Source organism: Nothobranchius furzeri, chromosome 2, assembly GCF_043380555.1.
Source record: "Nothobranchius furzeri strain GRZ-AD chromosome 2, NfurGRZ-RIMD1, whole genome shotgun sequence".
Taxonomy (NCBI): domain Eukaryota; kingdom Metazoa; phylum Chordata; class Actinopteri; order Cyprinodontiformes; family Nothobranchiidae; genus Nothobranchius; species Nothobranchius furzeri.
The window spans coordinates 1,015,818-1,031,954 of NC_091742.1; the positions used below are offsets into that span (position 1 = coordinate 1,015,818).

The 16,137-nt window shown below is 41.3% G+C and overlaps 1 protein-coding gene across 1 annotated transcript in view; it reads right to left on the bottom strand.

Annotated features, from left to right (window-relative positions):
* Positions 1-8,450: 8,450 nt before the first annotated feature.
* The window catches only part of xkr6b (XK, Kell blood group complex subunit-related family, member 6b), a 71,624-nt gene continuing 63,937 nt past the window's right edge, over positions 8,451-16,137 (bottom strand). Inside the window, exons 2-3 of the mRNA XM_015947131.3 lie at positions 10,379-10,575; positions 8,451-9,617 (exon numbers count right to left, since the gene is read on the bottom strand). Of these exons, the coding sequence (XP_015802617.1) occupies positions 8,647-9,617; positions 10,379-10,575 (1,168 nt within the window). The 3' untranslated portion in view covers positions 8,451-8,646. The remainder of the gene's footprint in view (positions 9,618-10,378; positions 10,576-16,137) is intronic.

Sequence of the window (16,137 nt, forward strand, 5' to 3'; positions counted from 1 at the left end):
GCACAGGTGATTCAACCAGCTAATCAAGCGTGTTGAAGCAGAAAAACCACAAAACCTGCTGGCTACCGGCCCTCCAGGACCAGGATTGGACGCCCCTGTGTTAAAGCGATTGGGACCAGCTGGAGTCAGTTCCGGGTGGCGTGGCCTGAGAGACAGAAAACAGTCAGCCAGGGAGATGATTCAGATGTCTTAATCTGAAGAGTGACCGACCTTCTGAAAACAGCAGCGGTGTTCAGCGGTGAGGGATGCAGATGAAGGCAAGTACTCAGATTCAGGCTGGAACTGAGGCAATAGACAGGCTCCATGGTCAGATAGACGGAGGTCAATAATAAACAGGCAGGCAGACAGTTTCAAACGCTTGAAGGACTGTGACAGGGCAGCAGACGATCTCGCACTGAACAGCAGGAGCCAGGTGCTTAAATAGTGTTCTGATTAGAACATCGCAAATGTCTTAAAATGGCAGAAATCCACTTCAGTCGATTATTGTATTTTGAAACTGAGGTCATTCTAAAGATATTCAAAGATTAGATAAGAAAATAGATAAAATTAGGCCTAAATGTAATTAATGAACTCCTAGAAATCTGAAATATTTCTCTATTCTAACAGATTAATGTATTTGTCAAAAATGTTCAGTGTTGGGAACGTTACTTTAAAAAGTAATTAGTTATAGTTACTGATTACTTTGTCAAAAAAATAACTCAGTTACTAAATGAGTTACAAAATTATAAAAGTAACTAATACCAAGAAAAATAACTACTTAGTTACTTTTTTCATTAAAGCATGCAAGAATTACTACAACAGTGAAATATAAATGACTAATGACTAAAACATAATAAAATGTATGTCCAAATGTTTTTTATAAACCTGAATAATTTTAATAAATAAGCACTTAACAGGAGGAACTACTAACAGGAGACTTACACTTATCTAGACTATCTAGACCCCAATCAGCTAAAATTTAAAATTGCAAATAGAAACACCTGTAAAGGTTCCCGAGCCTTTAAATGGTCTCTCAGTCTAGTTAAATTACATACTTGAATGTAATTTTGCACAGCATTTTAATTTTTCCAGCTTCACACAATTGTCTGTTATTAGTAGCATTTCTGTTGCTGGTAATCTAGTAACAGTTAAATAAATAAATAAAATCCTGTAAAATGACACTAGAAGAGGCACAAGCCGGATGGAGGACTTACATTTACTAACTTGGGTCAGACCCAACCACAGAAGAGCTGAAGCTGGGTGGTAAACACACACAGGTAGTTCTGATAATACCTGAGCTCCATGACGTCTGAGACTGATGCATCAGTGTTACAGCGGGACTAAACACATGATCAGAAACAGGTTACAGCTGGATGATCTAGGAAGGCAGAAGATCAGGACGTCTGAGCGGTGAACAGGTGAGCGGACCTTCGGGACGTCCCGCTGTCACGCTAAGAAGGGCACGGCTGCAGATCCACACCTGCAGCCGTAGACTATTCATCACGTCTTCCTCGTTCTTCGTGGCCGTGATGCTCTTGGATGAAAACATCTGCCTCTTTAGCTCCTGATCAGCTGCTGACAGCTTCAACACACCGCGCTGCTTAACGCACACATTTCCTTATCAGTAACAGAAACCACGTTTTGTTAAAAGAAGACGGTAATTAATTAGTTTGCTCGTTACTGAAAGAAATATTTTTCATTAACGCGGTTATTTTAAACGGCGTTACTCCCATCACTGCTCTGTTGTGTCTACAGCAGGCAGCGACTGAGACAGTGAGGGTCTCCGCCCACCCGGCGTGTTTGTAAGTGCGTTACCGACACCTCTCTCTCCCTGGCTGCAGCTGAAGTGTGGCGGTCAGAAAGCCTCACACTGTTGCTCAACGTTCGACAAGCACATAGTAACGCACAACCTTCCTTCCCCAGTAACGGTAACGACGTTGCAACAGTGGGAAAAGTAATTAATTAGATTATTCTGTTACCTATAAAAGAACGCCGTTAGTAACGCCGTTATACTTGAACGGCGTTACTCCCAACACTGAAAATGTGAGACACAAAACTGAAAACGCTCAAGATAAATCCCACTTTCAAATACTATATTTATTATTCTCTTCTGGGATGAACAGTCTGATATATGAATCTACAGTAAGGCTTAACATCACATTTTCAGCATAATATTCCTTTTTTCATCTAAAACCCAAAACATACAAAAAGAACTTTAGCACCATATGTTATTAATAATAATAATATTCATATTGTCTCCAAAAAATAGGGTGTAGGTACAACACTGGACATCAGTTTCCCTTATTTTTAAATAACGGGGATTCAGTGAAACAATTTACTTACATTTTATATTTAACAACAACAAAGAAATCTTTCTTCATTTTGTTTCAGTCACAACGTAGGTTTTCATTCATTGTTGTGTTGCAGATTTGTACCAACTTTTGGATTACGCCATTTAATTGTTGCCTCTACGGAGTATCCTGATAGATCTGAGAAACACGCCAACGAGCTAACACAGTCTATAACCGGATCAATAAGGAACAAAACAATTTCTCCTTGAATAACAAAATCAGCAGCAAGTTGTGTGACGTAGTTGTTTTGCTGGAATATCATATTCATATTTTAAACAAAAATAAAATTACAGCCAATTTTACAAGAACAACAAAAATAGATACACACAGATAAAGGACATATATGACAGGAATTTACAACACAGAAATCATATTCTTTATATATATATATATATATATATATATATATATATATATATATATATATATATATATATATATATATATATATATATATATATATATATATATATAATTTAATTTTTTTTACCCTAATTTCCAGAAGCAGAAGTATATTTGTGCTCCTTTGCCTCTGGTAAAAATATTCACTTTATCATCTTCTGGTTTCATTCACTCAGAACCCAAAACAAATCATAGTGCAGACTGATTAAAACATATTTCTATGTGCAGAATAAACACTATACCAGTAGTAGAACACCTGTTATTTTTAATAGTGAAAAGTGGGAAAATAAAAATGGCACCATTTAAGAGTTCTGCTGTAAACTGTGTGGTTTTGAGGTGCTGGCCGTGGAGCGTTCTGAGACTGCAGGGTTTTATTCTGGATGCAGGTCTTTTCTCAGCTCACCAGAAGGCCAAGGCGTGGACGCTGCAGCCCAGAGTGGTAGCACCTTTAGAAATGTGTCATCTCAGCACCAGGTTCGTGACAGAACATGTAGAAGAAACACAGGTAAATAAAACAAATAAATGCACCAGTTTTTTTATCCAAACATATTGTCTGATAGTCGACACATAAACCAGGTCAAACACCACAATGACCTGCTACTACACGTTAAAAGGCAGTAGTCTTGTTTTGTTTGTATTTTGCAGATGAGGCTCACCTTGAAATAAGTTCTAAAAGGCATGCTAGGAAGATGAAGGAGAATAAGCAAACAAAATTGTCTTGATGAATGATTTTAAAGGTCAACTTTACTCATATTATTTATTCATTTGCAGTGATCTCTATAGAAGGTTATAGTAAGTGTCTGTATCAGCTGGAGAAGAAAGTGGCTTCAGACCATAGAGGTGACTACGTAGATGCCCCCTTTTGCACTGGAGAGCATAACAGTGCCATATTGGGTGGGTTTCTAACTCTTCAAACTCAACTGGAGACAATGCATAGTGGGGAACTGTGCTCGTTTTTTGTGCGGCCTACGGTTGCAACAACCAGTGCACCATTGAAAACAGATCACATGAGATTACTATTGACTTTTCTAGCCTATCTGTGTGGGTTTTATTTTTTAATTTATTTAAATTTTTTTATGTTTACATTTTAACCATCATTTCATACCATATGCCTGATTTTGTTCAAAAGCTTTAAAACATTTGTTTTAGTTGGGTAAAGACCGTCCCTAGTAAATGCAATGGGGGCAAATTGGGACCCATCCAAGATGGCAGCCAGCAAGGCAGTGCCAGTCCGCAAGGTGTCTACTTATGTGGTGTCTGTGCTTTAGAAAGCAGGATTTGGAGTCTTATTTCCTGGTATTTGGGCATCTTGCTTCTGATTGGCTAACATCAACATGACTATACCACTGACTGCTTTGGAACATTGATGTTTTATCTCCACAAATAACACGAGCCTAGAGGAGCTTCTGCCGTGTGGTGGAGTTGCTAATGCTAACAGTTAGCTTCTACTATTCAAGATGTTCTCTGTTGTTTCCTGGATGCTAAACCAACAACAACCTTCTCCATTGCGATCCAAGATGGGTGAGTCCATGAATGTTTAGTGACAGTGTGACATAGATCTGTCAGGCTTTTCAAATCCTAGAGTTTCACCATCAGAAGCATGAGATAGGTGTCAAAGTGAAGTTGACCTTTCTATGGCAGCAAAATGCAACAACATAGATTTTTGCACATTTAGCTCTCAACTCCTTCCTCACTGTTTTCAATCTGCAGGTTTTCCAGTTTTGGCTGGAGGATGTACTGTTACACAATAAAGAAAAAGAAAGTGTACTTCTTGGCAGTAAATATCATTCATAGTTGCGAACCAGATGACGATGTAAAGGCATAAATAAAAGTACAAAACAGTCATTGATCAATTTAGAGCGATGCGTGGACTGGCTGAATTAGCCATGATCATTAAAAAGTAAGTTAGAGGAGATGATGTTCAGTGTTGCCTCATTGCACCGTCACTTTGATGTGTAAGCTGACTGATCTGAGAACTTGGTTTGGGGACAGTGTTTGGTTGTCTTCATCTTGATGAACACGATGGCACATAAAATAAAACTAATAAACAAAAGAAAGAAAAAGGCTGGCATTTTTGTTTGTGGACCTGGTTGTGGACCTTTCTATTCCAAAGAAAAAGTCCCAAACAAACAAAATATGTAAACTATTATTGATCATATCTGACAAATAGTTCATTTTTATAATAATGTCAAATAAAATGGAACATTTTGAGGACATGCCTGGGGATGAGAACTGCATTGAGACACCCCTGAGTCAGCCTGATCAGTGGTCTTAGTTGTTGGTCCTGAGGAACCCCTGTATTGGCTTTTTTTTTCTTAGTTTAACAATATTTAACCATTAATTACTCTTCAGCTAACTAACAAGAAGTACTATGGATACTCTAGCTACTATAGTAAAATAAAAAAATGTGGTTGTATGCATACAGATCTGCTTGCTCCAGTCTAGCTGACCCAACAGTTCTCAGTTACACAGGGCTGAACATCACTCAAGCTGAATGGTGGCAGACCCTGGATAATGAGGCTCTGAAATATGGCAGTGTACCTCATTGCAAGTTCTCATGACAGGAACTCCATTTATTCAGCATCAACCTTATTGTTCAGTGACCAGATAGCACAAGAGCAGGAGCGCACCAAGGCCCAATACCGTGCAGTTGGGAGAAGAGGGTGGAGCAGCAACCAAGGATGGAGCCGAACAATCGGCGAGAGAACAGAACCACATGAAAAGAGCCGAGAACTCTCATCGGGGCATGCCGACTGATAGTCAGTCCCCTTTCTTGTTCTTTTCCATCCTTGGCAAAAATTCTCTTCGATCTTTAACTCAGACTTCTGCGGTCTGCCTTTTTACAGTACGATGTCAGCAGGCACACAAGGCCACAGCTAAGCAGAGAGAAGAAAGACCGGGAAAAAGAAACCTCTGTGCTGTAAAGGGCTCTTGGGCATCCCCTTTTGGGTGCATTTATCATACTAAAATCATGCCAAACACTACAACGTAAAAAGAAAAGCACATATACTTACACACTTTATATATTCAGAGGAATCACCGAGTAAATAGATAAAATTGAGTATATTACGCATTCATTTTTCTCATGAATTAGTGAGTAGCCCTCTGTGGGAAAATTTGTCAAGCTCCTTTGATTTAGAAGGCATGGTGTTATGCAGACAAACATACATTATATATCTATACATACAGATATATATTTATATATATATATATATATAGGATTTTCTTAGGGCGATTAGGTTTCTAACTGGCCTTAAAGAGACAATGTGTAGTTGATACCGTTAATCTCTGGAAATATCCATTGAAATGTTAAAAATGAATTAAATGACGCCCAGGTGTTGAAAAATATTGGCGGCTTAGTAAAATATCACCGCAAAGATTGTGAATAAAATACATGGGAGCGGGTCTATGGGTGTTTCTCAATGTCAAGGTGCCTCGCTTACGAGGACACTGTCCTTCCTTGGTCAAAGAAAACTGTTAAATGGAACAGACTTGCATCACGTGACCGCGGCTTCTACGGTGGTCACGTAACGTTATGTGACACGGGAGATAACGTTATACTTTATATGTGTAAGTTTCAATATAAATAAATAACGAGCCTTTTACTTTTTTAATTGTGTATATATTTGTTAAATTAAATATGTAAGTGAGTTACTACCTGCTAGCCACCAAAGCTGCAACTACTAAGCAACTAACCAACCATAGATAACTTCTTTGGATCTAAAAAAACATTTTAGATAAGCTGACTTACTTTTAAACTTGAAATTTGCCCTCGAAGTAGCTGCCGGCTTCTGATCCGCAATCTTTTGAAAATATCGTGCTGTATTCTAGGAAATTTTTGACCAAGACTAGGCTACAAGACACCTCCCGTGCATCCTTGCTCAGCTAGCTAAACGGCTAACAAATGGAGAACAGACACCCTTGGTAAAACATGAACTTTGGAACACGCCTTGGCGGTTCCTGATGACGTATCTCCTAGGCAACTGGGATGGGACCAAGACATCAAAGCGAGGTTCCTTGGCATTGAGACACACTCTTAAGTCTCTGGGAAACGCCACATTTCCTTCTACAGGTGCCCATGAGGACAAAACACATTTACTGATTGAAACAAGCAGTTACAAAGCTTTCGCTATTCATAAACGTGTTGTTTTACACGTTAACCTCTATGCTCGTTGCCAGTGATGCAAGTGAGTTTGATGTGCTTGTTATTTTGCAGGAGGCTGCGTTTCCAGGGACTTTTGACCCTAATGGCCATCCGCTGGTAAGGTCTTACTCGACCACAAAAATACTGCTTGCTTTCAATGATTTAGGTATGTACTTCCCCCTATTGCTAGGGAAAATACACACTGGCACTTTAAGGTGGCACAGTTCTGCACAGACTCATTCAATTGGTTTGTGGGAGTGGATAAATTACAAAAACAGTACTAGAAGACTGGATTTGGCTTTGTCTGAACTGTCCCAACAGCGTGCAAGCGCAGTCATCGTATACACCCAGAAAAGGGTTATCGCCTCTTTGTCACCACATCTGCTAAGGAGTATTACCACTACGTTATGTAAAAAAGCATGTTTTGACAAAATATAGTTATGATTAGAAATGCTGACACAAATTTTCACTGAAATATAACAGTATAGAAATATCATCTCTTTTTTTCCCCCTGAAGGACTCATTTGAAGTCCTTGCACCCAACAAGTGAGTAAAATTAATGAATACTGAACACGTTTTCAAAGCAAATAGGGAGGTTGCAAAGGCGATACTTTCCAGGATTGAAAAGGGAATGGTGGAGGATTCCTTGAAGGCCGTCTTTGTACTTAAAAAATAATTGAGTGTCAACACACATTATTTGAAGCCTACTCTTTTACAAACTCCTTTTGTAGAAATGAAAATAAATTATTTGGAATGTTTTGTTAAGATTTTATTTGGATCAATTAAAAAATATGTGCTTTTAAATGTTTTTGTTTGTTTTAATCATAGATGGGATGTTTTAGGATTAGACTAAATAAGGCATGCAGTTACAGCTTTCTCCGCTGGATGGCAGTCTGTCCTTCATGAATTTAATTGGTGGATGAAACTAATTGAAGGTCATTGTGTGTATTTTGTTTCCCCCAATGCATCAGCTGTTTTGATTTTGGGTTTTGGCCAAAAATAGTACAGCGCAGATGCTTTTCAACCAAAACAACAACAAAACAAAAAAAAAAATAAAATAAAATAAAAATTGCTTAGAAAGGGGAAATTCCCTGGATTAAATCTTTTGCTTATTAAAAATTTTAAGTGTGCTGAAGTCATTGCTTCGATTTTGCTGTTCTTAATTCACATGAAATGGATTTAGTAAACATTTTCACATAAATTTGAATGTTTTTTACACAGAACGGCAGTGTGTCGGGATACGCAAAGACCTGCTCCCTCGGAAACTCTCCTCCATCATTCCCATCAGGCTTTGCACAAGTCCCATGTCACAGGGAGATATGATATGCCCTCCACAAGTATCCACAAGTAGAATCACCAACACATATGAAGCATCAACACATTTCATAATAACACATTCATTTGTTATCTACACACTCATACAGAAGCCTTTGTATCAATGTAGAAATTTCTAGTGTGTGTGTGTGTGTGTGTGTGTGTGTGTGTGTGTGTGTGTGTGTGTGTGTGTGTGTGTGTGTGTGTGTGTGTGTGTGTGTGTGTGTGATTTATTTTTTTCAACAAGGCTACATCTTAAGTTTGTTTTAGAGTATCTCAACAGGATTTTGATTGGTAAGACACACATCTTGCGATGGACAGCAGAGAAAACTTGAGAGCCCAAGGCCAAATGAAAACAGACCAAATCTTAGGAGAGGAGCAGAGGGGAGAAATATAAAGGAATAAAATGTGCATCTTTCTCTGTCAAAGTGGATGATGAAACTGTCGGAGGTGGCTTCAGAGAGAGGATTCGTATTGCAGGAGTTCATAGAGAAGTGGACCGTCTCTATACCTGATGCCCACAGCATTAGGGCTAATGTACTGCAGCACATTTATGGTCCTGCGCAGGCGCCGATCCACAAAGTGTGCATCCCAAGCTGGGTAACGTTTTCTGGGCATGTCTATCTTGATGAGGGGCCCTTCAGGCAGGATGGGCCTGCCAGCTGCATCTACAGGCTCTGTAGACCTCACTTGGAAAACCGGAAGGCAGGTGTCTGTTGCTGTCTCATCTGACTCCAGCTGTTCCCCTGCCACACCTCTTGTAGGAGTGGCCTGGGATCCACGAGGCCCTGGGGTAGGAGCCATTGGCTCAGCTTCAGGCGGTAAAGGGAGACCCCACAATAGCTCAGCACAGCAGGAGCTGGCCAACATCCTCAGTCGGGGGCCCATAGGGTGAAGAACCCCATAGTAGAGAACCATGCAGGCTACACCTGAGGCAAAGCACAGGAAGACGCCACAGATGGCCAGAGAGGCATAGGCGTCAGTGGTGGCTGGGTCACGGTACGCATACCAAAGCGAGGTGAGGATGGCATTCTCTAAAAGTACAACTATGTAATAGGTCACCATTCTGCACCGCGTCCGGCCCTCACGTACATTGAACCAACAGAAGACATAAACCACACCCACCACCATGTTGAACAGTACTTCCTCCCATTTGGACATGCAAAAGTCGGTGCCACCATGGATGACCCAGAAAGCCATGGCGCACCAATGGAGCACCACAAAAATGCCAAAGTAGATGTGGAAAACCGAGGCAAAGAGGGCAAAGGAGAGCACCCGTGAAGATATGGTAAAAAGGCGCCAGAACAGATGCACCAGGGCACCTCGATAACTCATGCTCTTCTTATCATCACGTGAATCCCGCAGGAGTTTGTGGTAAGAGGCAAGCACCCAGGCCAGGGACAGGAGGGAGGACATGGCAGAAAGATCTGGAAATATGAAAAGAGACATAAAAAAGAATGAAAGTTGGGAAAGATTGTGTAGGTATAGTCACAGAGTGAAAGATTGTTCTCAAAACTGGAGGGAAATACCCGTTTTTTTAAAAAGTATTATGTATACCTCAAAGAACTGATGGTTTTGACTTGACATGTCTGCTGTTCCACTCACGGTAAACACAACATTTTATTTCAGCCAAAGCAATCCATCACAACTTTGAAAGTCCTGTTATTACTGAGATCATCACATATCATCCAGTCAACACAGTCTGCATTTAGTGGACCAATTCTGTTTCCTTAAGACATCTATAATGGTAGAGACAGCAGATGTGTCAGAGGGGAGTAAGCTACTGAGTGAAAAATGACGGAGGGTTCTGCAGAGCAGCAATATGGAGCCTCAGCGAACGTATCGATGGCGTTTCTATAGGCACGCCAACCACGAAGGGTATCACTTGGTATGATTGAACTGCTTTCCTCTGGGAACTGTATCATACGAGGAAACGGGAGTTGTGAGAGTGGTTTTCAGTAACAGCTGTGACGAATGTTGGAAACTGGATACGTTGCTTGGTGTAAATAAGAAGATTCGTGGACGTCACTGGAAAATGGATTTCCAGGTGCAGATAATGGGATCATCTCAGCATCATGAGGTAACCAAAGCTTGATTATGACATTTAACGCAAAACAAGACAGAGAGGTATCTGGAATTACACTATAGAGTGTTGTCCGTGTAAGATCGTTGGAGGAAAGCCCCTTACACTGCAGTCGCTCAGCATCGTTGCTCTGGATCATGATGCAGAGCTGCAGCACCAACTGAGGGGCGCTTTCTAAGAAGGTCTCCAGCAGTCGCAGAATGTTGACATCAGCATACTCATACATCATAGCCCAGTAGAAGCGCCGCTGGTTCTCCTTCTGCCTGTGACTTTGTATTCCAAGGTACATGGTGCGGATGTACCTGAAAGAGAGGAGACAATCACACTTTAAACCTTTGCGCTCTTTCATCACTTTGAAGGTCAACTTTACTCATATTTATAAACATTTGTAGTGGTCTCTAGAAGGAATGAATACAGGGGTGGGCAATCCTGGTTCTCCAGGGTCGCCATCCAGCGGGTTTTAGTTGTTCCTCTGCTTAAACACACCTGGTTTTAATTGGCTGGTGATTAACAGACTGCTGCAAAGACTGATGAGCTGCTAAACAGGTGATTCATCCAGGAATCGAGTGTGTTGGAGAAGAAAAGCAACTAATATTTTAACATCTGTTGGTACGGTCTTACTTGAACACAAAAATAATGCTTGCTTGCAATGATTCAGGTATCTACTGCCCCCTATCATCCAGGAAATTACACACTGTCACTTTAAGTAACAGTAGCAGGAAATTCTGAGAATTTAAGAGATTTTAAACAGTACTTTGGACTAGCAGTTAGCTCATCATTCTAATGGAGAGTAAAGCCATTTCTCCCAGATGGAAGCCGTTCAGGAAGCAATCCACACCGAGTAAAACAGCAACTTTTCACAACTTTTATTCATGAAACCATTTTTAAAAAGCTGAAATATTTCTTGAAATACAGCGTCTTGTGTAAAAAGGGCATTGAGGACATGAATCCCTTTAGAAAGATGTGATTTAGATCTTAGCTTATGGATTTGCAAGTAACAGCATGGTTTTAACTTTAGAATTGTTGTTTTCATGACTGTCACCACATCAGCCTCCTTATGTAATGAAACCTCCTGCATTTGATAAGATAAGTCACAGCGGCTTGTTGTGTACTGCTGGAGGTGATCATCACGAATGGTGCTCATTAAGATCATTATCCTCTTTAAAGAGGAAAAAACTTTAGAAAGACATTTTAGACAGAAAAACCACTGTTGTGTAACAATATCAACCCACACAGACAAAATAAAACACAATCCAAACTAAAAGATCATCAAAAGGGGCTAGCTGAAGAGAAAACAGTCAAAAGCAGTTAGAGAGAGTAAAAGTTGTCTGGGCTCTGACTTTAACTCTTGCATGTTAGCTGGTAGCTGCAGGGTCTATCTGCCTGAGCTGGCAGAGTGGCCAAATAAATACAGCACTTGATGTGAAGGCAGTCAGCCGAGGACAATAGAGTGGCAAGGACAGAAATAGACTAGACAGGAGCACTCCCCGTTGTAAACCGAGAAACTGGGATCTAAATTCAGCTAAGTGAGAAACAAATTCCAAGCAGAGTAACAGAAAACTTTTAAAAATAAAATGAGCTTTTGCATTAACCAGGTAAGAGATGTGTGTTTTACGATAGGCGTGGTTGTTCTGGGATGTTGTTTAGACTGAGCTTTGAGCATACATGTTCTCCTAATCTCCACAAAACTCCCAATTAGGATATCACACTATCAGATTAATGCAATAAAAAATAGCTGTTAAATCCTTTTAATTTGTTTACATGTGCTCGGCAGTTAATGGAAAGCAAATAAAATCATCCTGCAATACAGTATAAACACAAATAAATGGGCAAATTTAAGGTTGATGGTGTGAATTTTTTTTAAGTTGCAAAAAGGTCATGAAAGTGTGTCTGACAAGTGCAGTGAGGACACATTTGCTGTTTTGTTTGGGAGCATTTATTTCTCCAGCTTTAATGAAGCATTCGTGGCCTTTGAATTCCTTTTTCATATATTCACTTGGAGTGATAAAGAAGCAACTGGTGCAAGGACGTTGACAAGTAATGGGATGGTGGTCTTTCTTAAGACAGAAGAAAAATGGACCAGAAGAAGAAGAGCAAAACCATGTGAAGGGTGGGATTAACAGCTCTGGTCGGGAAGAGGCGCTGTTATATCCAGAAGTTAAAGCTGACATTCCATGACATTTTCAGAAAGACTGGAAAATGTCAGATGGAACAAGACATTCCCTTTTGGCAGACCTACACAGGACCTCCATCTCCACCCCCAATATCTCTATTCCATGGACACATCTCTCTGGTTTGTACGACCTCCATCTGAAACAGGGCTGTTCACAACATCCAAAGCTGTAGGTATTAAAAATCTGCAGATTGCAATTTTTGGGGGGTCCACACATGCTTGTTCCAGGAATAATAATAATAATAATAATAATAATAATAATAATAATAATAATACATTTGATTTATAAAGCACTTTACATTTGAAACAAATCTCAAAGTGCCACAAAGTTAATTTAACCCGAAAGCTCTGGTAAATAGATATGTTTTAAGACCAGATTTAAAAGCACCAATAGTCTGTGGTATCCTCGGATGCCCTGGGAGGGAATTCCAAAGTCTGGGTGCAGCTGAGCAAAATCGCGACCTCCCATGGCGCAAAGTTTAGTCTTTGGAGTTTTTAAAAGATGTACTGATGCAGAGCGGAGGTTGCGTGTGAATGTCTGTGAAAACAGACGTTCTTTAAGGTGTGTGTGTGTGTGTGTGGGGGGGGGGGCATCCCCATAAATACACTGGTGGGTGAGAAGGGCAACCTTGTTATCAATTCTAGATGAAACAGGGAGCCAGTGAAAAGATTTAAGAATGTGCGGTCATATTTGCGTCCTCTCATCAGGATCCTAGCAGCACAGTTCTGAATATACTGCAGCTTTTGAAGGATTTTTCCAGTAGTCCCAATGAGGGGACAAACGCATGGACCAACTTTTCCGCATCAGCAAACGTTTTGCTCTATTCCTGCGGCGGAAAAAAGACGTTTTACACAGATGCTTGACATGGGCCTCATACGTCAAACTCGAGCCCACTTTAACCCCAAGGTTTATAACAGATGTTGACAGTGGGATATCCTGACAGTTGATGTTAGATGACCTAACCTGGTGTGGGGTGCCTACTAAAATAACTTCAGTCTTAGCTGTTTAGCTGCAGAAAATTTTGCTTCATCCATGACTTTATCGCCTCCAAACAGATGGTCAAAGTGGATGATGGTGGAGTAGACGGGGAGGTGGAATTTATCCTGGGATAAAGCTGAGTATCATCAGCATAACAATGGAATAAAATACTATGCTGGCTGATGATATGGCCCAGGGGAAGCATACTTAATACGAACAAAATCGGACCGAGCACAGAGCCCTGAGGAACATCACAGGTGACATTGTGTATAGCAGATTTAGGAAGTACAAATCAGCTGGAGGAAAAAGGAGCTTCAGACAACAGGATTTGGAGTCTCATTTCCTGTTATTTGGACATCTCACCTCGGACCACCACTGACTCTGTTTGCTTTGCAGCGCGGATGATTTATCTTCACAAATAACACAAGCCTGGAGGAGTTCTGCTATGTTGTGTAGTTGCTAATGCTAATGGTTAGCTTCCAGTAGCCAAGGCAATCGCTGCTGTTTCCTGGACACAAGTCACGATGGCCCATGAATGTTAAGTGACAGCAGGGGCGGATTTAGGACTGAAGAAGATCCGGGGCTTAACACACACGCGCGCGCACACACACGCGCGCGCACGCGCACACACACGCATGCGCGCACACACGTGACACGCACTAGTCAACATCATATATATTTGTCTTGTACCACATAATGTTTAATCTGAAGCTACATATTCAGCATATTCAGGGCAGAGTATTGTTCCTGTTAGTGTTTAGTGTGAGATGATAGTGAATATTCCCTTTCTTTCTCCAACAACTTTACCTGATAGTAAGCTAACTTTAGGCAAACCAGCAGCACAACAAATATTTTCAAATAAGACTCACAAACCTGAGTCAACACCAGTCTCATCAGAGCTGGGGTTCTGTCGTTGTACTTTTGGTCTAAAAAATCGTCCTTATATCCATCTTCACTCATGCGTTTCAGACAGAGACTGCAGAAGCCAGCTGCTGAAGGGCTTCTCTTCAGTCTCAGGTAAACTGTATACTGACTAAGTAGCCTAGTGGTAGAGTGTCTGCCCTGAGATCGGGAGATCAGGGGTTCGACTCCTGGTTGGGTCATACCAAAGATTTTGAGAAAAATGGGACCCAATGCCTCCCTGCTTGACACTCAGCATTGGATTGGGGTTGGATTGGGGGATTAAACCACCAAATAGCGCGGCGTGTCTGCAACTCAGGGGATGGGTCAAAATCGGAGAATAAATTTCACCACACACCTGTGTGTGTGACGACTAAATGGGACTTTACAAACTACTGCCAGCTGCGCCCTCTCTGTGTGACTTTGGTACTGCATGTTACTTCCGCGATTTAGATCCGGGGCTTATCATGAAAGATCCGGGGCTTCAGCCCAAGTAGCCGGGCCTAACGCCGCCCCTGCTATGTTTCACAGTCTGTTTTCTACCAGAAGCTAATGCCAGAGATAGGTGTAGGAGACTGTTCATATGTTCAGCCTGCATGAAAAACTCTGAGTGACTGATTATAATCAGAAATACGATTTTAAAAATGGTTTTTCAGTGAACACCTTTAAGTGCTCGACCCATAATTGGAGGGTTGCAGGTTTAAGCCCTACTCAGTCTGTCACAGTTGTTGTGTCCTTGACCAAGACACTCAACCCTACTTGCCTTTTGACGGTTGTCAGAGGGATCGGTGACGGCAGTCTACGGTAGCTATGTCTGAATTTACCAGGTGTTCCTTCTTTATAAGTTAATTCATGCCACAAAATAAACAAATGTTTTTAATTCAATAATTACAAATGAACTCATCTGTTCAGCAGCTGCTACGTTTTAAAATGTCTTCATTTATACTTTACGTTTCAAAGACAGAGAAGCCTTGTATTGGATTATGCCTGTTTCCCCCTCACAATGCACGCTGTTGACATGTTTTGGCTTCAGAAGAAGAAAGAAAAACCCCCGTAGCGTTAACCAGTCGAGTTTCTGTGCTGTCAGAAAAATCGGAGCTCACTTCATCTCATCTCAACACAGCAGCGCTTTACTTTACAACCATTTCACACATATCCTGGGACTGTGATGCACGCCGTTAACACCCCCACTGTGCTTTTTCAGATGTAGTAACACAAATAGCTTTGGAAAGCACACACACACACACACACACACACACACACACACACACACACACACACACACACACACACACACACACACACACACACACACACACACACACACACACACACACACACACACATACACACGCTGAGCACTTTGACGCATTGCTGTTGGTAATAGGGGATTCCCTTTCTGTTGTGAACACATCTGTCAAATGGATCTGTCTTCCAATCACACACACTCTGTGTACTCTATCCAGGCTTTGTGGTTTGGATGCCCACCACCACCACCACGCCTCCCTTTCAGCTCCATGCAAGCTCCTCATGAATTATTTGTGGTGAGATCATTGCATTCACTCATGGCTCGTTAGACGGCGTATGCATGGCCTAACAAGCCAACGAAGAGCTGGGGTCCTGTTCCAGGCTCGCCCGATTGCTTCTGCAGGCTCTGTCCTCCCACCTTCACCACTGCTGTGAGGCGCAGACGTAGATACGTAGCTGTAACAGCAGACATCTTGACATGGGAGCATGAGCGTCAGTGAGAGACAGGTGGAATGACGAACACACACCATGTGGACAACTTGGCCACATTGTTCCTCCCTCTCA